This window comes from Schistocerca gregaria, chromosome 5, assembly GCF_023897955.1.
Source record: "Schistocerca gregaria isolate iqSchGreg1 chromosome 5, iqSchGreg1.2, whole genome shotgun sequence".
In the NCBI taxonomy this organism is placed as follows: domain Eukaryota; kingdom Metazoa; phylum Arthropoda; class Insecta; order Orthoptera; family Acrididae; genus Schistocerca; species Schistocerca gregaria.
The window spans coordinates 139,512,172-139,534,850 of NC_064924.1; the positions used below are offsets into that span (position 1 = coordinate 139,512,172).

The following is a 22,679-nucleotide window of genomic DNA, read 5'->3' on the forward strand; positions in this document are numbered from 1 at the left end:
GTACGATCCTACGCAGTGCCGTAGGGGACCGCACCGCCACTTCCCAGCAAATTAGGGACACTGTTGCTCCTGGGGTATCGGCGAGGACCATTCGCAACCGTCTCCATGAAGCTGGGCTACGGTCCCGCACACCGTTACGCCGTCTTCCGCTCACGCCCCAACATCGTGCAGCCCGCCTCCAGTGGTGTCGCAACAGGCGTGAATGGAGGGACGAATGGAGACGTGTCGTCTTCAGCGATGAGAGTCGCTTCTGCCTTGGTGCCAATGATGGTCGTATGTGTGTTTGGCGCCGTGCAGGTGAGCGCCACAATCAGGACTGCATATGACCGAGGCACACAGGGCCACCACCCGGCATCATGGTGTGGGGAGCGATCTCCTACACTGGCCGTACACCTCTGGTGATCGTCGAAGGGACACTGAATAGTGCACGGTACATCCAAACCGTCATCGAACCCATCGTTCTACCATTCCTAGACCGGCAAGGGAACTTGCTGTTCCAACAGGACAATGCACGTCCGCATGTATCCCGTGCCACCCAACGTGCTCTACAAGGTGTAAGTCAACTACCCTGGCCAGCAAGATCTCCAGATCTGTCCCCCATTGAGCATGTTTGGGACTGGATGAAGCGTCGTGTCACGCGGTCTGCACGTCCAGCACGAACGCTGGTCCAACTGAGGCGCCAGGTGGAAATGGCATGGCAAGCCGTTCCACAGGACTACATCCAGCATCTCTACGATCGTCTCCATGGGAGAACAGCAGCCTGCATTGCTGCGAAAGGTGGATATACACTGTACTAGTGCCGACATTGTGCATGCACTGTTGCCTGTGTCTATGTGCCTGTGATTCTGTCAGTGTGATCATGTGATGTATCTGACCCCAGGAATGTGTCAATAAAGTTTCCCCTTCCTGGGACAATGAATTTACGGTGTTCTTATTTCAATTTCCAGGAGTGTATAATCTGTTACTGATATATTATTACCAGAGTCTAGAATAACTTCCACAGTTATGTCATTTACAAAGCTTGTCAGTTTTGGTTTACTATATTCTTTTGTTTGTATATTTAGTTCATATAGTAAGGCATCTCTTACATTCTCCTCGTAATCATACATAATTAAGCTAAAGAGAAAAATTTAATTACTTTTTACTCCTTTCTGTTTTTCTATATCTATAAAGCTGACGGGATAATGAGACTTTAGATATACACAGCTGATGTACTGCCCATATTCCATCACTTTCAAACCTGTCAAACATACATGGTGGTCAGTGCCTCGCCATTCCTTGGATAAAGAAAAATAAACTTTTTTTAAAAAAGAATATGTCGGTCACGTCATATTTAACTTACAGGAAGTACAGGTTAATGTCATATAGCTCATGCAGTTTTCATGATGTATCTTTTCCAGAATGGGACAATTAATGGCACAAATTTTTTGGGGGGGCGTTCCTAAGGGCTAAATATTGGGACAGTTCATGTTCTTGCTATAAACTGAAAAGCGTGTAAGGTTATTTCAGGGTAGGTTGTAATGAAAAGTAATGCTTAAGGAAAAAATTGGATACGTTGTGTCGTTTCAAAGTTAATTAGCTTTGAAATTAGTCAATCACGCCATTCCATGTGCAAATTCGAGTAGATACAATTAATGTCACTTGTTCTCACAGCATCGGTGACAGTGCACGACACTTCTCAGCCTTTGGCTGAGGTTCGATCCTTGCTACAGTCCCATTCTCAATGTTTGTAGAGCTCTGTTTCAGTTTTAGGAAAAGGAACAAGGATACTATTGGAGACACCACCTCTTGAGGACAGCTTGATTTTGTATGCAAGGGATTGATTAATTGCTAATTAACTCGTAAATGTCGAAACGTGTCGAATTTTTTTCCTAACGATTACATCTCAGTGTAAGCTACCCTGCAACACTCTTATAAGCTTTCCAGTTTCTGACAACCCTGCATATGCTGTATATCAATTTAGCGGTAACTGACACTGGTGAAAGAATGCGATAATTAAATTAAAAACATTCCAGTACAAAGGGGCCTGAACACAAAACGTTAGCGATATAACTGATAACGTGTGGGTACAGGTCGCCAGTGACTTCAGTATTAGATGTTGTCCTCGTTAGTTTAAATGGACTTTTGGATTGAGGAATCATCCAATCAGCTCAAATATCACCCATGGCCTCCCTTAACAAGAAACGCAGTACTACGTCAGGCCATTACAATTTAATGTACACTCATGCACATTGAAGGAAAGGATTGACGTGCCCTCGCATTTGGATACAATTCTGCATTCGTCACTGCTGTTAGTTCCTGTAAACGGCCTAGGAGCATCTCGAAAACTTCGACCAGGCAGTACAATTGGCTGCTCCATTTCTTCAATCGTATCAGCAGAAGTGGTGTACACTTCACTTTTCAAATGACCCCAGCTAGAAAAATGCAGAGGCTCTAAGTCAGGTGACGATACAGGCCAAGTTGCAAGCCCTTCTCACACCGGGTTGGTGCGTCAGATGTAGTCCCTACATCAGCAGCACTATGTGCCGGTGCCCATCATGTATCCACCACATTCATCAACCGTGAACCATGAGTGAAATTTGAGCCTAGTTACATGGTGATTTGATCGAAAAGATCACGATTCAAATATATCTGAACGTACTGGGACAAGACTTCAAACTGAAACATTCATAATCGTCTCGCTAATGACTCTTTCCTGGACCCATGTTAACTGCAACATGTTAGTTTCTGTTATGTGTAGAATCAACTGTCTCAGTTTTCACTATTAATGATACACCCTGTGTATGACCTCCCATCTTAGACTGGTGGAATAATTATTGTGGTTTTTTCTGACTGTAATAATCAAGAGCAATAGATTTGCATTCAATGGCACTTTCACAAAAAGTTATTGTAGCTCAGTAAATGATTTATCACTTAACTTACAGAAAGCTCAAGTCATTCAGTTCTGTACATCAGCACGAATTGACAATATAGCACAAAAGAAACTAGAGGCCCAAAAGTATTGGGCATATGTTGAATTGCTAACAACAGACAGTATTCTCAAACGCCTGAGTTGAGAAACATTTACCCATCGTGTAGTTGCTGGTTTTTGTGATGAAAGCTCCAGAATCTAGATTTACTGTTGATACCCCATTCCTTAATCTCATATACAGGTGACCCAAAAGTCCGTTAACATTTGAAAATGCGCTAATTCACGTAATAATATAAGTAGAGAGGCAAAACTTGACACAAATGCCTAAAATTACATTAGGTTTTGGTGAAACCAAAACCGAGTGCAAAAACTGGCCAACAGATGGCGTTGGAGAGCATGAGAATAGTATATAAAATCAGCTGTCGTGACAAAGAGGGGTCTGATGTGTCAGTAACTGCGGCATGTTCATTTTACCAGAAAAGGCTGCGTTAATGAAGCCTTATTTTCAGAACAGAGAGTCTACTACTGCAGCTTTACTATTTCATCAATAAAGGAATGGTATTAGAACGGGTAAAGGTCCTCTGACAAGTGTCTCTGTGAAGAAAATGATTACAAAATTCGAAGCCATGGATTATTTAGACGATGGGACCCATAGTGGGTAACCAGCTACTGCTCGGGCAGATCAGGAAGAAATGGAGGCTTTAGAGGGTTCATCTCCGTATGGTGAAATGAGCGCTCGTGAAATCACACGTCACACCAGCACTACTGTTTAGAGAGCACTAAAGCGTACCCTCCAATGCTATCCGTACTAAATCCAGCATCACTATCGACTGTTAATCACCAGTTTTGTGACGCAGAGAGGATTTACGGCGTGTGCACTTTAAAAAATGGGGGAAGATGATGACTGTTTATCTAAAATGTGGATCCACGAAGGCCATTTCACACATCGAATATCTGTCGACACCAAAAACTGCATAACTTGCGCTACCGAAAATCTTAGAACTGTCGTGAAACCCCAATGCTTATCGAGAAATCCACGGCGTGGTGAGGATTAACCACATCAATTCCTTTTCTCAGGAAATGTGGGATGCTGTTTTTGAAACTGCCCGTGTGGTGGGTGTGAGGTACCTCAATATGTTAGAGACCTGTATTATCCTTAGCCAGGCTGTTGAACACCTGCTGCATTGTAATTTTATGCAGTATGGTGCTCCATCCCATTTCCCAGTTGCTTGATGTGTGAAAGATCTCTTGCAGACATCGTTTTGTGAGGATCGCGTGCTGAGCCGCTGTGTCCGTCATGCTTGGCCTCCTAGCTCCCCAGACCTAAAATGTGATAGTTGGTTGTGGGATTACCTGAAGTAACAAGTCTACAGCAATCATCCGACATCATTATGGATGCTAAAAGACAACATCCAACAACAATTTCTTTCCATATATACTGACATGCGATACAGTGCTGCCTGAAACATTATCCTATCAGTACGGTTATTGTTGATGAGTGACAGCCAACATGTTTAGCATTTGTTATAGAGAACATTGTCTTTGCTAAATATAAATTGTTATGCTAATATTTGCATTTGTATTGGTTAAAGCGCCATATTGGTCATCTTGTCCTGTTTTTGGTTACAATAAAATCCTATGTCTTTTCAAGTATATGTCAATTTTTACATCTCTACTTACAGATTTTTGCGTGACCCTGTGCAATAAGAAACCTTACATAGGTAAATTTTTATGAAATTAGGCTTAGTAACAAAAGCCTGTCCTGAAGAACCAGTCACAGATTGAAAATAATAGTGGCATCTGTAAACATAACACTCGAATCAAAAGTTGGTTCTGTCCACAACATAGCCCTATTCTTGCACAGAGAAGAGGGAAGTATGCAATTATAAACATAATGTAAGTCGTCCCTCAGGAATATAGGATGCCGAAATCCAGTGGAAGGTGTTTGAAAAATAAATTGAAATACTTTCTGCTTGACAGGATTTTCCCTTTCGTAGATGAATTTTTAAACAAATGATACATGTGTACAATTGAATTACTTTTATTAAATATTATTGTACAGTAAGATTAAAGTAATTGTACAGTTATGCAAATGGTCAAGGAATAGCCATATTTTCACTGACAAAATATATGTTATTTGTAAACTTAGCTGTAATTTTCAGTGACTTTTTCTATAGAATATGTATACAACATAGCAAAACTAAAATTTTGTCACCTTCCCTATCATTGTTTCAACTTCCTTGTTACTGAAAACATTGAGAACAAAATTCCCATTTTACACAGTGCCAAAAGTGCTCTCTTCCTCGTTATTATGTGTTACTAACTACTAAGTTTCATCTTGTTGCAGACTCAGAGATAAAAGAGCTGCTGCAGTCTGTAAATATTTTCGTGACATGGTGGCGCAAACAGTTGCTTATAGAGAGAAAAATAACATTTCTAGGAAAGATTTCATGGATCTTCTGATACAACTAAAAAACAGAGGATACCTCGACGGTGAAAAGATTGAGGATGGAGACAGTACTAGCAAGGAAGTTTCTCAAATGGGTATGTGTCTTATTTTTTGTAATAAGCATTGCATGTTATGTCTTTCTTACCTATGCCTGGCAGGTATAGTGTGTAAACCGTGAACACTATTCGTTGTAAAATAGACAATAATAGCTCACATCAGATTCAGCAACGAGCTGTATGAATATTCGCTTACAACCTGTAAAATAACAGGAAATTCTGAGATAGACGATAATCAGTATTATAAGTCCGGTACTAAATATTCTCCCAAATAAGTTCTTCAATGGAAGTAGGGTTAATTTAATTTCATATTATATTGTCACGCCCCACGTCGGACTATTTATTTAAATATATCTAAAATAGCATAGTAACTTCAAGCCTTACCGCTTTTTAACTTTCTTTCCCCAAGACAATAGATATCCTTTTTCCATTTTTAGCTTATTCAAAGAGATGTGCATAATATGTATTGGGTTTGTAGCATGAGTTCGTAGAGTTTCTTCAAAACCTTAATAAACGCACAGGTACACATAACAGAGACTTTTCCCATCAGTAATGTCTTCTCCTTTACTGTTTACAACAGTCCAAAGCTGGGGTAACTTTTTCGATTCTGTAACTTTAGAAATTACGAAGTTGTGAGACAAAGAACTCCTCGAGCCGTGTTTGGAGAGCATTTTCATCTGGAAAGGAAGTTCCGTGAAGACTGTTCGGTAGAGAGTGGGAAAGATCAAAACATGAGGCGCAAGATCAGATGAATAAGATGTGCGTGGACTAATTTCCCAGCTCAACTGCTGTACAATTTTTTTTTTTCGGTCTAGCAGATTTTTTTTGGATTGTTTGGGGGAGGAGACCAGACAGCGAGGTCATCGGTCTCATCGGATTAGGGAAGGACAGGGAAGGAAGTCGGTCGTGCCATTTCAAAGGAACCATCCCGGCATTTGCCTGGAGCGATTTAGGGAAATGGCAGAAAACCTAAATCAGGATGACCGGAAGTGGGATTGAACCGCCGTCCTCCCGAATGCGAGTCCAGTGTCCTAGCCACTGCGCCACCTCGCTCGGCGGTCTAGCAGAATACGGTCGGGTGTTATCCCGGAGTAGCATCACTTCACAGTCTTGCTGGTCGCCGTTGTCGGACTGCGTCTGCAAGACGTCTCACATGCAGAAAATAAATGTCAGCAGTGATGGTTACACCTCGGAGAAGTAATTCGTGGTACACAAAACCATAGCTGTTCCACCAGACTGTGGATGCACATAGGTCTTTGTATGGGGAGCTGCTGCTTTGTTTGGACTCCGCCATCCTTTTTTTCCCCTTATGTCAGCATAAAGATACCATTTCTCGTCACCAGTAACAATACAGGATAGGTTGGTACTGATCAAGAGCCAATTAATAACAAGCAAGCAGAGATGTGCATATGGCCACCCATTTTTGTGATTTTGGTTTAGAAAATGCAGTACACATATACCAGATTTTTTAACATTCTCCATTGCATATAAATGTCATGTCATGGTGGAATAGTCATAGTTCATCACATTTGTCTGTTCTCGTGTACACTGATGTGGAATCATTATTGATTAATGTGTTAAAATGATCATCAATCCCTGAAGATCATCCTGAACCTGGGGTCATTAATGTCAAAACGATCCTCATTACAATGAGAAACCATTTTCTTGCCATGATCTGTTCAACGGCTTTATCCTCATGCATGGCGGAAATGTTTATGGTTGCCTCCACTGGTGTCACCCTACTACTGAACCAAAACAGAAAAATATGTCGGAAATGTTCCGATGTCGCCACTCAGTAGTCCATCTCCTAGTGTCCACGGGTGCACGCAGTTTCTCCAGATGACAATATGTAAACTGAAATAGCAACAGTGAACCGCAGAAAAAAATGATAATCGATTAAGAAACCATAGCAGCCGAAATACCAGCAGGCAAAACAAAAACGCTACGAACTTATGCATCAACGTCATATATACCATAGCTCAGCAGTCATCCATCTATATCTATCCTTCTGCACTCTCGAGCAAATGCGCGTTGACTCGTCACATCATTTTATTCCTACAGAGTTCACAATGGACGACGTAGCAGCGCAGGCGTTTATCTTCTTTGGAGCGGGTTTCGAGACATCTTCATCAACGATGAGCTTTGCTCTCCACGAATTGGCGTTCAACCTACACATTCAAACGAAGCTGCAAGAGGAAATAGATTTAGTCCTAAAGGAGAGTGGTGGAGAGATTTCATATGAAGCACTTTCCAAAATGTCTTTCCTTGACAAAGTAGTATCTGGTGAGTAAATTCAACTCTGAAACCAAATCAGTATCTTTTGTTAGTTTTTATTTTATCGTTTACTATAAACAATATTACTGAGTTTCCACCATGCTCTGTTCTTTCGTAGTAAGACATATATCCTACTTTGAATTATATTTGCTCTTCTTCGATTGGCTAAAAGTTCGGTACTGAATATAATTCAAGTCCTGAATTTCGACATGTAGTCTTTGTTCTGGTTTATGAAAGTGGCCTTCCGACAGAAGTAAGTGTTGCAGTACTTTTTGTAAATCTAGGAACCACTGCTTTAGTCATTTTACGAATGGTAGTTCTATACAGATATCCTCACTTCTAATTTTATCTCATAAAATCTCTCCCTTGATCTATAGCGTAAATTTCTGCTATTTGTATCCTCCTCTTATTTTGTTGGCTTAATGTCAACGCTTTTTAATAAAACAAAACAGGTTTAGATATAGTATTCTGTTTTTTTGATTCTAAGATGTTTCTCTTTGTGTATTCCACAGTGACTACTAATGCATTCATTTGGCTTATTACACATTTGGATATTAAATTCGACGTCAGCGCCATAGATTTATATTATTTCCTCAATTTTAGCCATCATAAATATTTTCATTCAGTAGCCACTGTTTTCGGTTTACTGACCGTAATTTCCACGTTTTTCAAGTTTGTAAGTTGTCTTTCAAAATTGCATTTAGCATATTATCGTCCACGAACAAGACTGTCGGAACACTGTTGTCATTTCCCGAGTATATTTCTTTTGTCTTTTCGTGTCTTGACCATATTGTAGGATTTCGTTTTATCGAGGTCAAATAATAAATGTGACAGACCAGAATCTTATCTTAAAGAGTTGATAACTGCTGTGGATGTTTGATCTTATTGTTTTAAAATACACTGTCTGTTTCATCATATGAGGATCTGAGAGCACTGATTAAATTAAACGATATTTATTAACATTTTATTATGTCTGCTTTTCTCAGTGAGATAAGAAAGAGTGTTTGTCTTAAAACATTCCAGAGACCCTGAGGAAGTATCCACCGGTGCCTTTATTGAACCGGGAGCCCAACCAGGAGTACAGGATTCCAGACAGCGACGTTGTGCTGGAGAAAGGAACACCGATCTCCATCTCGGTGCTGGGTCTCCACCGCGACCCCAAGTACTACCCAGAACCAGAGCATTTCGACCCTGAGAGGTTCTGCGAAGAGCAGAAAGCCCAGAGACAGCCTTACGTTTACCTACCATTCGGAGACGGACCACGCAACTGTATAGGTCGGTATCTACTTGACTTTAAGGAAATAGATGTATTAGTTTTCGACGGCACCATAGTTCGTAATCCGCACTATATTCTGCACTCTCTGTAGTTTGAAGTTTCGCGAAACCCAGATCCTGTTCTTAAATCCATACTGATACAGACATGTGCTAGACCTGCCGGAACTTTTATAAAATCCGAATAGTGTTAATTAATAGTTTCTCATATAAAGTGGGTGCATTGGTCTGTTTCAGTCCATCCATGTAGGATTAAGGTAACTAGTAAACAAACATGCTAAATTTATAATATATATTATATACATTACTGCAGTGGTCTTACTGGTTGCTCCTTTCCATAGAGTAGTAAAATTAATTGTTGGTAAGGCGGGTATCAGGTTGAGATTCATTGGGAGAGTCCTTAGAAAATGTAGTCCATCAACAAAGGAGGTGGCTTACAAAACACTCGTTCGACCTATACTTGAGTATTGCTCATCAGTGTGGGATCCATACCAGATCGGGTTGACGGAAGAGATAGAGAAGATCCAAAGAAGAGCGGCGCGTTTCGTCACAGGGTTATTTGGTTGCCGTGATAGCGTTACGGAGATGTTTAGCAATCTCAAGTGGCAGACTCTGCAAGAGAGGCGCTCTGCATTGCGGTGTAGAGTGCTGTCCAGGTCTCGAGAGGGTGCGTTTCGATATGAAGTATCGAATATATTGCTTTCCCCTACTTATACCAACCGAGGAGATCACGAATGTAAAATTAGAGTGATTCGAGCTCGCACGGAGGCTTTCCGGCAGTCGTTCTTCCCGCGAACCATACGCGACTGGAACAGGAAAGGGAGGTAGTGACAGTGGCACGTAAAGTGCCCTCCGCCACACACCGATGGGTGGCTTGCGGAGTATAAATGTAGATGCAGATGTAGTTTTATAATATTTTTAATGTCTCCTCCTTCCTTTTTGAACAAAAAAGTGCTTGGTTAATAACATTAGTCGTCAAAGTTCAAGAAAGAAATTAATGAAGGCCACTAAGTGTTTACATAAGGGTTATTCCTTTTGGAGCTTTGGGTGTTTGCCTGAGGTCCACTCAAATTGCAAGAAGAGACTATTGTAGTTGAACTAAGAAGCACTTTACCAGTACCAGTGGTAGTGACCGTAAGTAACCTAATGGATATCGTAAAAATGGCCAGGTGCGAGTAGAACTTGCGTTCTGAGGGTCCCATACGAACGTAATTGTGTGTACAGACAGTTCAGTCTCTAATCGCGACCATGTTTGCCTCTTACAACATTCATACTGGCAAGATATCGGCCGTGGAAATTCCAAGACTGCTGAGAATATTTTGATTTTGAGTGCGAGGTCGAATAACAAACGACAAAAGAATTACTTTTTTGTGTGTGTTACGATAACAAATTAATATCATTCTAATTTTATCCTTTACTTGTATTGTGACAGCTTGCTTCTTGCCAAATTTCATTATTCTAGGTCCATGGGAGCACCTACATAGATTTAAATGAATGAGTTGGCACGTAACATAAATAACATAAATAGCTGTATCTTTTGACTCCAGTGGCTTACAAGCTTCAACTTTTTAAATCGCAAAGAGACTGTAGATCTTAGTATGTGACATTAACTTGATAAGTCAACCCGCTCCTTAGAAAGAGTTTTTTAAGAGTCGGACAGATGGACGACAAAGTGACCCTGTAGGTGTTCCGTTTCTACCGACTGAAGTATGGAAGCCTAAAATGTGGGATTTGCTAATACGCAAATAGAATTTGCATGTTTATGGTAAACATTGATCAAAGATGTACAAATGTACTTTCAAGAATAATTCCTTTAAATGTTCCGACGTATGATGAGCAAATGTGCAAGTGTCCCTGTTTTATATACAGGGCTATGTACAGGGCTGTAATTGGAAATACAGATTATTATCATTAAATGAAGTACTCTTGGAATAAAATACCACTTCATACCTGTAACATACCAGTACACAGCTATCGAACTCCAACATCCTGTCACTTGAAGAATGAAAGCAGTAAAGGTCCGTAAAATGTTTGCTCGCCAAGAAACACACGATCGTACCTGTCCGAAATACGTTAATGCGCCACGCTGCTTATGTTGCATGGCAGGGGTTGTTATTTATTCTCCCATCTCTGAATACCGTAACCCATTAGGTGAGAAGCACAGCATACATGACATCTCAGCGGTGGCTGGCTGACCGCTACGCCAAAGAGCCCTACACTAATGTTGGCCGACGCCAGTGACCCCGCCGCCTGCCTTCCAAGTTTCTGATGTCGCGCTCGTCTGGGTTGGCATCCACGTGAAGCAACTTCGAAAGAAATGATAGGCCGTGCTTGAGGTTGGTTGGTCAGAAAGTAAGTAACCAACGAATCTGGTAAAAAAAGACTGTTGTTGAGGCCCTGGCTTACATTGGTATGATATTCAAATCAAAGATAGAAGTCATGGAGCCGTGACGGAAGCCACTAATTCCGAATCATAGTCTTACCAAAGATTTCTTTACAAACTAACGACCGCAGAGGGAGATAATTCGACTGCTGACCATTAAAACACATCTTCTACCGTGCTTGTACAAAATACACTGCCACGCGGGACTTCATACATGAAGCGTGAGGGTCTTTAAGATATTGCGAAACACCATTCACAATAACATACTCTACTATTACGTTTACGCACTCAGTCGCGATCATAAGGCCATCCGCAATGTACACAGAAAGACTGTGACCATAGCCCTACTTATCAGTGCTGTTGTGAGACATGATACACGAGTACGAACTAAGCTTTGTTCATCTGATCTATCCGCATCTAAGGCTGTTGTTACTGTCATCGTTCTGAATAAAGCGTTCGTGCACCAAATAAAGTCACCTACTGCGGCACTGTGCATGGTTTCACTTTGCAAGATCAGATGAAGTATCGATAAGGCTCGTCGCGACTCTGAGGTTGAGCAGCCTCCAGCTATATGGTAGACTCTTAGCAAACCTCCGTCACAGTCTGTTTGTAACAAGGGTACGCTGTTTGTGAACTCCCCCCAACCCCCTTGGCGACACACACTCACTCTTTGTGACAGCTGTAATTAGACATTTTTATTAGTGCCAACAGTGAGTACCACTTACATCTACAGAGAGCAAGTCTTGCGAGAAATTTAGGATGTACCTTTCTCATTCAAAGCGTAGTTTTATTCCACCATGCACGGATAGGGAGACAATTCTATTATTGCCATAGTGTGTCCCTCTCAAAATGCCGCTTACTTTTCACTTTCGATGGAAGTATTCCTACGCCAATCTTCTAGAACGATCGCGACACCTCTCTCTTCCCTCTATTGGAAGCAGCTTCCCCCCGACCTTTAGCGGATTCACTTTTTCTGCGACCTTGAATATCAATGGCTAAACATGGTTTCATGCACCTCAACAAATTGTGCTGTCTGCTCGATTAAAAATTACATTACACTCTAACCAAATGTTGGATTTAGATGTGGGCTGCATCCCTTAATTGCAAAATTCAAGCCGCACGCTTTACGACCGTTTGTACAATACGTAATGCTTTTCTTCAACCAAACGTTTGCATAAGATTATTTTTGGAAATCAACATGGACATGGAAATGACATGTCACTGCCACATCTCAAGGAAGAATGCGAAATAGTTCTGAGTGTCATACATCAACCCAGCTGTTAAAATCGTTTGAAGTCGAGACTTGATGTAATGGTAGGAAAAAAACCGTAAACGTTTAAATTTATCAGCTTAATTACCACAGTCAAGCTATTGAAAGTCTCCACAGTGACACTTTCCAAACACATAGTCCAAAATGGATGTTATATTTTTATCACACCTTTCGTACACATCCGAAAATATTCGATGTCCACAGTTTTGTGACCTACTGCAGATCAGAGAATCGAGGGACGTTGATTCGGCTTAGCTGCGCTGCCGACTAAATCCCCGACCCTTGTTTTTATTACTCTTCATTCCCTGTCCTTAAAGGCACATTGGGCTGTTTGGGTGATGACCCACTGGAGAATGAGGGACTATGCAGCAAGTCCCAGGTGAGTGGACAGTGGGGGGCGGGAAATCTTCGTGGAAATCGTTTGGGAGGGGATTCCCCTTCTGTAATTTGCCTCACTACCAACGTAAACTTTCAGAAAAGCTTGGTCAGGACCAGAGTGTGAGAGATATTTTTAATTTAATATCCCTTCCAGACAATAAGTATGAAACCTAGTGTATGTGAGTGTGTGCTTGTTCATGTGTATACCGAGTGAAGTCGGTGACTTGATCGACATGTACAGTGCATAACAAACGTCCTGCGTCTTGTACATACAACGGGAGCGGGCTTCGTTCAGAATGATTGTTGATTTTCACTGCATTCTCGTAATAAAAAATCAAACCACTCCCTCCGACCGCATTTGCGCAACTGCCAACTCCCTCAATTCTTCCTAAAGAGACACATCCGTTTCATCCTCCTAAGAGCCAAGCATATCTTGCTATCCATTTAAATGTGCCCTTAGGAATTTTTAGAACTAACAAAATTTTGCTCTTAAAACTTCTATGAAAGGCTTCAAAAATTCCTACAGCCGACGTCTTAAGTCTGACGACCTCAAACTTCGCATAGCTTCATTATTTAAAGTGGCTTATACAATCCCATCAGTAATATTGACCACCAACCAAAAGTGATACCAAATAATCTACAGCGATAGACCAGAAACGGAAACAATCACTAATAAATAAAAAACTGCTACTCCAATTACCACATGTTGTTAAATCCATGAATATACTGTCCCAACTAACCGCTCACATCAAATATGGTGTTGGCAAATTTAATCCATAGCTTTCAATCAAACATGATAAAATGCTAAATGCTTGCAAACTATTGCTTACAAGAGCATGGGACTCCTGCTCCTGTTGTATTTAGACATCCTGAATTCATATCAGTAATCAAAATAATAGGTTATAACGACATTTGACGACATTGTATTACTCATTATGATTCAGCTTCATTATCTAAAAGAGTAGGTACACGGTTGCGTTCGACTTTTTTTCTCATGTGGCCAAATAGTAAATGAAGTATTTACTTTGACGTTAAATAGTTAGTTGTAACTTCTGAAGAAAATTAGACCCTAGCATTGAGGTATTAATACAATTTCTATCACTCTCATTAACAGTCTGACAGCTACACATTTATTGTGAGACGCGTACAGCACCTCTAACTTAACTCTCCACACACTGCTCCCCTTCAGCCGATGCAGCTTACTTTAACCAGTCACTGTTCAAACGTCAGACGATATATACTTAACGATGCTATAACTTATTAATTCTGTCCTTCAGTGATCGACAATGTAAAACGGGTCCCTGACACAGATCTGGTTCCGCAAGTATGGAAATTATATTGATAAGATATTTATTGTATCTGTACGTATGAGGTGCTACAAACATAAAAAAACAAAATTTGTCCTAATAGTATCAAAATAAAAGTAAATGGAATGTTATCTTCACGCACGTCAAACAACAGCATGTGATTTAGAAAATATGAGTTGGAAGTCACATTTTATCGAAGCAACATGTATGCAGACGAGCCGAATTCGTGTTTATATTTTAATGGTTAATTTGTTACATATTAAATAAAGTATCAACTTGTGTGAGGAAAAGTACGTGTTAGAACTGAGGCATTTTTATCTTCTATGTCAATTAAGGTGGTTCAATTACTTCAATAGCTTGTCTCTAAAGATTAAGTGCTGCTGTGTTTTCAGATGAAGACAAGCGGGATACGTTGTCCCTCACGAAACGTATACCACTCGAATAAAAGGCGGCTCTGACTGTCAATAAACATGAATAACGACAGACATAATGTTTACACCGAAAAAAGTAAACGAAAACATTACACGTTTGTTGTTGTCATTGTGGCCTCCACTCCAAAGACTGATCTGATGCAGCTCTTCGCACTAAGCCATCTCATGCAAGTCTCTTCATCTCTGCATAACAACAAAACTGTACATACATCAAAGTGCTTAGTATAGTCAAGTATTTATCTCCCTGCAGTCTATTAATCTCCCTGTATTCAGGTCTTTTTCTCCCTCTATAATTCCAGACTATTTCGTGGCGTATCAGAATCTGTTTTACCAACTGATCCCCTCTTTTAGATAAGGTGTGCAATAAATTTCTGTAAATCATCTACGTTCGCTTATATGTTAAAATATCATTCATTTTCAGAAAAACTTTCTCTGCTGTTGCAAGTCTTCATTTTATTGCACTTTTCCATTATCATTACTTTTGTCAGAGTCAGTGAGTTAACTCCGTAAATAGCAAAATTCGTCTGCTACCTTCCGTGCACCATTTTCTAATCGAATTCCCCATTGCCACATTATTTAATGCCACTACTTCCAGTACACTAGCTTTATTTGTGTTGACGATCATCTCATAGCCTCTCTTCAAGACACTATCCATTTTGTTCAGCTCACCTTCCAAGTCACTTACAGTCTTTAACACAACAACAATATCTACAAGAAACCATGAAGGATTTTTGTTCTCCCTGAACTTTAATTCACTTTCCGAATTTCTGCCTGTTTTCCTTCATTTCTTGCTTACTATGCTGACTGAATGACATGAGGGTTAGCCTTGTCTCACTCAGCTCTGTTACCCTCCACCTTACATGTCCTGGAACACTTCTAACTGAAGTCTTGTTTCTGTACAAGCTAAAGCTATCCATTCTCTCCCTGTATTTTATCCCTTATAAAATGAGAACTGTAAAGAGCGTTTGCCAGTTTACATTTTCTACTTATTCTGTAAACGCGTGTATCTTTCTTCAATCGTCCAAGATAATTCGTTGTGCCAATGTTGTCTCCCGTCTTCTACATCTCTCTGGGATCCGAAGTGATTTCCTCATAGTTGGCTTTCATAGCCTTTCCAACCTGCTCTTCGTGTTAGTGTTTTGCTAGTATGACTTTGAAACTGCTGCTTCGGTAATATTCAAACTTTTCGGCAAAAGTCTTCCTCAGATTTGGATTATTACACTTTTCTTTAACTCTGTAGGTATTCCCCTGTCTCATATATATTGCATACCAAGTGGAAAAGTTTTGTCATGGTACGTTGTCCCAAGGATCTCAATAATTCTGAGGAAATGTTCCTACTCCAGAGGTCTCGTTTCGGCATAGATATTTCAGTGCTCTGTCAAATTCTTCTCACAGTATCAGTCTCCCAGCTCCTCCTCGTCTAATCCTCCCCTTTCCATAACATTGTCTTCAAGTGTGTTTCCTTTTTGTAGCCCTTTTATGCATCTATTCCATCTTGCATCCTTTTCCGCTTAGCATCGGACTGGCATATGAACTCTCTGTATTGATACAGAAGTTGGTACTTTCTCCAAAAGACTAGACGAATGGAAAAACTGATTGAAGCTGACCTCGGGGAAGATCAGATTGGATTCCGTAGAAATGTTGGAACACGTGAGACAATACTGACCCTACGACTTACCTTACATAATAGATTAAGGCAAGGCAAACCTACGTTTTTCGCATTTGTAGACTTAGAGAAAGCTTTTGTCAATGTTGACTCGAATACTCTCTTTCAAATTCTAAAGTTGGCAGGGGTAAAATACAGAGAGCTAAAGGCTATTTACAATTTGTACAGAAACCAAATGGCAATTATAAGAGTCGAGGGGCATGAAAGAGAAGCAGTGGTTGGGAAGGGAGTGAGACAGGGTTGTAGCCTATCCTCGATGTTATTCAATCTATGTATTGAGCAAGTAGTAAAGGAAACAAAAGAAAAATTTGGAGTAGAAATTAAAATCCATGGAGAAGAAATAAAAACTTTGAGGTTTGCCGATGACATTGTAATTCTGTCAGAGACAGAACTTGGACTTGGAAGAGCAGTTGAACGGAGTGGACAGTGTCTTGAAAGGAGCATATAAGATGAACATTAACAAAAGCAAAACGACGATAATGGAATGTAGTCGAAATAAATCGGGTGATGCTGAGGGAATCAGATTAGGAAATGAGACGCTTAAAGTAGTAAATGAGTTTTGCTATTTGGGGAGCAAAATAACTGATGATGGTTGAAAGAGAGGATATAAAATGTAGACTGGCAATGGCAAGGAAAGCGTTTCTGTAGAAGAGAAATTTGTCAACATAGAGTATAGATTTAAGTGCCAGGAAGTCGTTCCTGAAAGTATTTGTATGGAGTGTAGCTCTGTATGGAAGTGAAACCTGGACGATAAATAGATTAGACAAGAAGAGAATAGAAGCTTTCGAAATGTGGTGCTACAGAAGAATGCTGAAGATTAGATAGGTAGATCACATAACTAATGAGAAGGTATTGAATAGAATTGGAGAGAAGAGAAATTTGTGGAACAACCTGACTAGAAGAAGGGATCGGGTGGTAGGGCATATTTTGAGGCAGCAAGAGATCACCAATTTAGTATTGGAGGGCAGCGTGGAGGTTAAAAATCCTAGAGGGAGACCAAGAGATGAAAACACTAAGCAGATTAAGAAGGCTGTAGGTTGCAGTATGTACTGGAAGATGAAGAAGCTTGCACAGGATAGAGTAGAATGGAGAGCTGCATCAAACCAGTCTCTGGACTGAAGACCACAAGAACAACATCTTTCTCTTTCATTTTTATCTACTGTCATGTAAGCTTCTGTAATTCTGTATTTCCCCTAGAGAAGCGGTTCTGAAACGTTTTTCCTTCACAATGAAAAATACAATCAGACTCAGCCCTCCCCCCCCCCCCCCTCCCAGCTTACTTAATTAATAAAATGATCACTGTGATCTGTTTTCTCTGCCTTATTCTCTGTTTAACCAATTTCAATTTAGAAGGATTTTATGAAACAAGAACCAAAAGTGCATGAATTATTGTGATGAAAATACGAAACAAACTGTTTATCTTAATCACAATTTTATTTATTCGAAACCTATGAAATGAACAATATTTAAAATTCTGCAAATAAGGAGTAGAGTAACATTAAACATTTAAATTACAAAATTAATTGTGATGAATGAGCTTTTTCGAGGCATAGTGTAAGTAATATCAGAAGCAGCTACTCGATTATTTGCTTACATTTACTTTTGAACGATAGCTGAAAAGCCAGTCTTGCACAACTACGTTCTTGCTAAAGGGCTCAGGATCTTCATTGCACTTTGGCTCAGCGATGGGAGTTCTTTGCTAATTTGTTTTCAAAACTCCAACAAAGACACTTCATTAAATTTAATCTTCAGTAAAGCATCACAAGTGAGATCAGTAAGTTCTTCATGCTCTTTTATGTTTAGATAAGATAGTTCAGGAGCTTTTTTGAGAGGATTTTTAATCCAAATAAACTTATCAAAATTGTCTCTGAAATGCTTTTTGAAGTGAACTTCTAATGTTGCAAGATGATGAAGTAGGCCAGCTTCTATCTCCACTGGAAGTATCGGATTACCTGTGCCCTCTAACAGATTAAGGAACATATCAAGCATGCCACTTTCCATTCGCTTTTGCCACAGCACTAATTTCTTTATGAACGCCTTCACTTATTCACTGCAAGATAGTTAAGTTGCCTGATTACCTTGAAGTGAAATGTTAAGAATATTTAGTTACCGAAAAATGCCAGTGAGGTAAGTCATTTTCAATAGAAAATCTCCATTGCTGAAGTCTGATAGAGAGTGACTTCTCCCCTTTAAGAAACAGAACACCTCAGACCACAGTTCAAACATTCATTTTAGAGGACGCCTATTAATAACGTGAGAGGCTTCTTTAAAATTTGGACCCACCTCGCGCCTTGGTGAGATATGGTGACACTCTCCCTCCCCTCCATGTGAGATTTACCAGTAGTTGTACAAAATTATTTTTTTAATTTATTGATTAAAACACTTAAATAAAATAATGTTTTGTTTATAAAGTGTGATAAACCATGTTTTTAACACGTGACAGGACAGACCAAAAAAGACAGGTAGCCAAAGAGCCTCTGTGGGGACAGTATCAACTGTTTCGACGGATCGCTAAAATTTGACCTTTTATTTGTATATTATACACATTAAATGCCACTGAACCTTTACTTTCTTTGCAGATGAACACAGTATTTGTGGTGTCACCGCCAGACACCACACTTGCTAGGTGGTATCCTTTAAATCGGCCGCGGTCCGGTAGTATACGTCGGACCCGCGTGTCGCCACTATCAGTGATTGCAGACCGAGCGCCGCCACACGGCAGGTCTAGAGATACTTCCTAGCACTTTCCCCAGCTGTACAGCCGACTTTGCTAGCGATGGTTCACTGACTTCTACGCTCTCATTTGCCGAGACTATAGTTAGCATAGCCTTCAGCTACGTCATTTGCTACGACCTAGCAAGGCACCATGATCAGTTTCTATTGATATTGTAAATCATGTACCGTCAAGAGCGACGTTCGTCATTAATGGATTAAAGTTAAGTATTCCACCAGCTACGTCCGTTTTTCTCAATTCTAATTCCCTTGACATGTTCCAGACCTCACGCCAGCCTGCATGAGCTAAAACGCGTGCATTTCGGCCTCCTTTAGTAACCCTGTGTTGGCTCTCCAGCCAACCACAACAGTATTGTTTGTATTTTCCCTTGAACCATATGATCATGTAGCTTTTCAATCTCCTGTTTTATACAAGGCTGTGCTCCAAATTTTTCATAACTCCTAAAGCTTTTTTAAACAAAACAAACGTTATTAACACTCTACATCTTTATGCTTCATGTCTACATAGTTATTTCTCAAGAGTCACCCTAGCAACAACACATTTCTCCCAACGACAGACCAGTTTGTTGATACTGTCACTGCGAAATGTTTGGTTCAGTTGACGGAGCCACAACCTCACCTGTGCTTGCACCGTTTCATCACCATCAAAGTGAAATCCACGAGGGTATTCTTTAAATTTTGGTACAGGTGAAAATCAGGTAGGGTCAAAATGGGACTATATGGCAGATGATCGATGGCAGTCAACCCAAAATATCGAATTGCGCAGATGTCTCAGCACTAGTGTGTAGTCTGGCATTGTCATGCTGAAGGAAGGAATGCACCATGTGTGGGCTTACTTTTCGAATTCTAAACTCGATTGCAGCACTCAGTTTCTCACGCACCGACATAGTTACGCCACACAGTGGAATCTTAGACCCAACGATTCGGAGTCCCCTAACTGTATAGTGTTGCAGCTAGTGTCGACGAAGTGGGAAATCCGACCTATTAATATGCATGACATGAAACACCTCAACCTACATTGAGAACAGAATAAGCAATTCGGAGGCATTAGTTTCCAGCGCGCCCCTGAATGATCAGTAAGAGAATCCTTGTCAGTGAACTACAGCTTAGCTTCCTTCCACAAACGGTAGACTTCTTGCTCACACATGTGCTTCGACTTTTAGACATTCCGCTTTACATACGCATTGTAGAACCTTTTATGTGAATTCATGTTGAACACAATGACATCAACTTCCTAAGCGTTGAAGAATGACACTGACTGACATGAAGTGATTCTGACTGGTGAAGCAGAAAACTCTCCGAATAAAATCTAGCACTTGTGTTGCACTTGTTTTGTACCAGGGAAGCCCAGCCTTTCACAAGTGTTAAGTATTCATACTAAATCAGAGAGGCCATACAGATTGGTGGGTACTTAAATATTGTTTATGCATGAGATCACTTAAATAAAACAAAATGTTATGCGCTATAATGATGTATATTCTTCGAATGAAAGAGTTGATGTGATATTTTTATCCCCCCACCCCCTACCACTTAAACGAGATTTGGTGAAATTTCGCCAGACCCCTCCCCCATCCCTCCATTTCGTGCTCGCATAATTAATGGATTAATGGACGTCCCAAGAGTAGTTTAGTCATTGAAATACACCGAGAATTACTAAAAAAAAGAGCAGTTGAACGGTTTCAGCAACCATCTCCTCCCATAGCACTTTAAAAATCCTAGAATTGATAGATTTTGCCTAAAGGGGACATTGTACATAAAATTTGACATTTTCTGTTTCTACTACATAACGTACTTTATGGACTTACCTGAAAATTTTGATATATAATACATTAAAAACAGACAATTGTGACACCTTCAAATAATATTTTGAACATTTATGTGTGACTGTCGAATTTCACAGCTACGCGTATACTGCCACAGCTGAGCACTCATATCTTGGGAACTACACGGTCGAGAAGGCTATGAATTGCTTTGTTTTGTGCCTACTACTACATCTCAGAAGTTGACATTACGAATAAACACATCAGTCCTTTGTTTCTGATACTAGTTTTTGTTGAAAGCAGTGTGATTATCGGCTATTTTTGTAGTAAGCTAACTGCTATTGCTTTTTATACATAAATAAAATGACTAAGCGTAAAAGTAACTTAAAAGAAATGCAAATTTGAGGTAACAGATTTGTGAGACCTGCATTTTCCTCTGAAGTGCTTGAAAACATGTGTGCTAGCAGTGAAGGAAACCACAATAATGTTTCTGAAGTGGCCACGCCCCCTGGTACATAGAAAAAGAATGTAACTTTAGAAACGGGTGACAGTGGTGAAAGTAATGATATTATGGACAACATCGTTATTGATCTGCAAATCCTTGCACAAGGTCTTTCTGAAACTATCTCTTGCTGTCTTTGTAGTGGTGAAGCTAAACTTTATGAGGATATTGGAGCTACAATAGGTGTTTTGTCTAAATTAATTATTAAATGTCAGAAGTGCAAAAACGAAAAATTATTTCGTACTCCATCAAAGTGGTCAGGCAATGAACTGTATGAAACTAATGTGAGACTGTTCTATGGCCTTAGATGTATTGGTAAAGTTGCAAGGGCTGGTAATGTTCTCTTCACTGTGTTGAATTTGCCAAAACCACCTTTTAGGTATACGAAATATATAGCAGCAATTGGGGACTCTGTAAATGCTGTGGCTGAAGATTCAATGGTTGCTGCTACGTCAGAAGCTGTCAAACAAAGTGAGGGTGACGCAGTCATCAGCATTGCTGTGGATGGATACCGGCAAAAGAGTGGGTTTAGTCCTAAATATGGTTCTACATCTTCATTAAGTATTGACACCGGAAAAGTTTTGGATTTTGAAGTTCTCAGAAAGCACTGCCAAGGTCGTACAGCGAACCACAAGAACAGATTACTTCATAAGGAGCAGTGTATAAAAAATTATGATGGCAGAAGTGGAGGAACGGTGGTAAAAGAAATGGTTAACATTTTCCAGCATTCACAGAAGGAGAGAGGTGTCAGATAAGTGAATTACGTAGGTGATGGAGACAGCAAGGCTTTCATTGCAGTACAAAACTGTAAGCCAAATGATGTTTCTATACAAAAACTTGAGTGCGTAAAACTCGTCAAGAAAAGGATGGGAACACATCTGTATAACCTAAAAACCAAACTGGGTATCACAAAACTGTCTGATGGCAAGACAATAAAATGTGCTGGAAGACTAATGGACAAAGTAATTGATAAATTGCAGGGATATTATGGGAAGGTCATTAAATATAATAGTGACAATTTAGAGAAGATCTAAAGAGCTGTGTGGAGCACTTTCTTTCGTCGAATATCAACTGATGAAAAGCCATATCATGCTTTGTGTCCAACTCCACCAAACACTTGGTGTAAATATAGGCAAGCTGAGTTTTCTGGCACCTTGCATGAATTTACACATAAACATTCTCTTCCTTTGGTAGGAATGGAGGCAATCAAACCTATTTTCAGAGATTTGGCAAATCCTGAGCTACTAAAGAAGTGTTTACATGGGAAGACTCAGAATGTGAATGAGT

The 22,679-nt window shown here is 40.1% G+C and overlaps 1 protein-coding gene across 7 annotated transcripts in view; it reads left to right on the plus strand.

Moving 5' to 3' along the window:
* The window catches only part of LOC126272899 (cytochrome P450 6k1-like), a 136,907-nt gene that overhangs the window by 104,406 nt on the left and 9,822 nt on the right, over positions 1–22,679 (plus strand). For 4 of the 7 annotated variants that reach the window (XR_007549276.1, XM_049976157.1, XM_049976158.1 and 1 more), the window contains 3 exons: positions 5,259–5,455; positions 7,478–7,699; positions 8,714–8,965. Coding sequence is in view for 5 of the 7 variants with exons in the window: in XM_049976157.1 (XP_049832114.1) it covers positions 5,259–5,455; positions 7,478–7,699; positions 8,714–8,965 (671 nt within the window). In the remaining 2 variants the exon portion in view is untranslated. The remainder of the gene's footprint in view (positions 1–5,258; positions 5,456–7,477; positions 7,700–8,713; positions 8,966–22,679) is intronic. The other 3 variants (XR_007549277.1, XM_049976163.1, XM_049976160.1) reach the window with 1 other exon arrangement.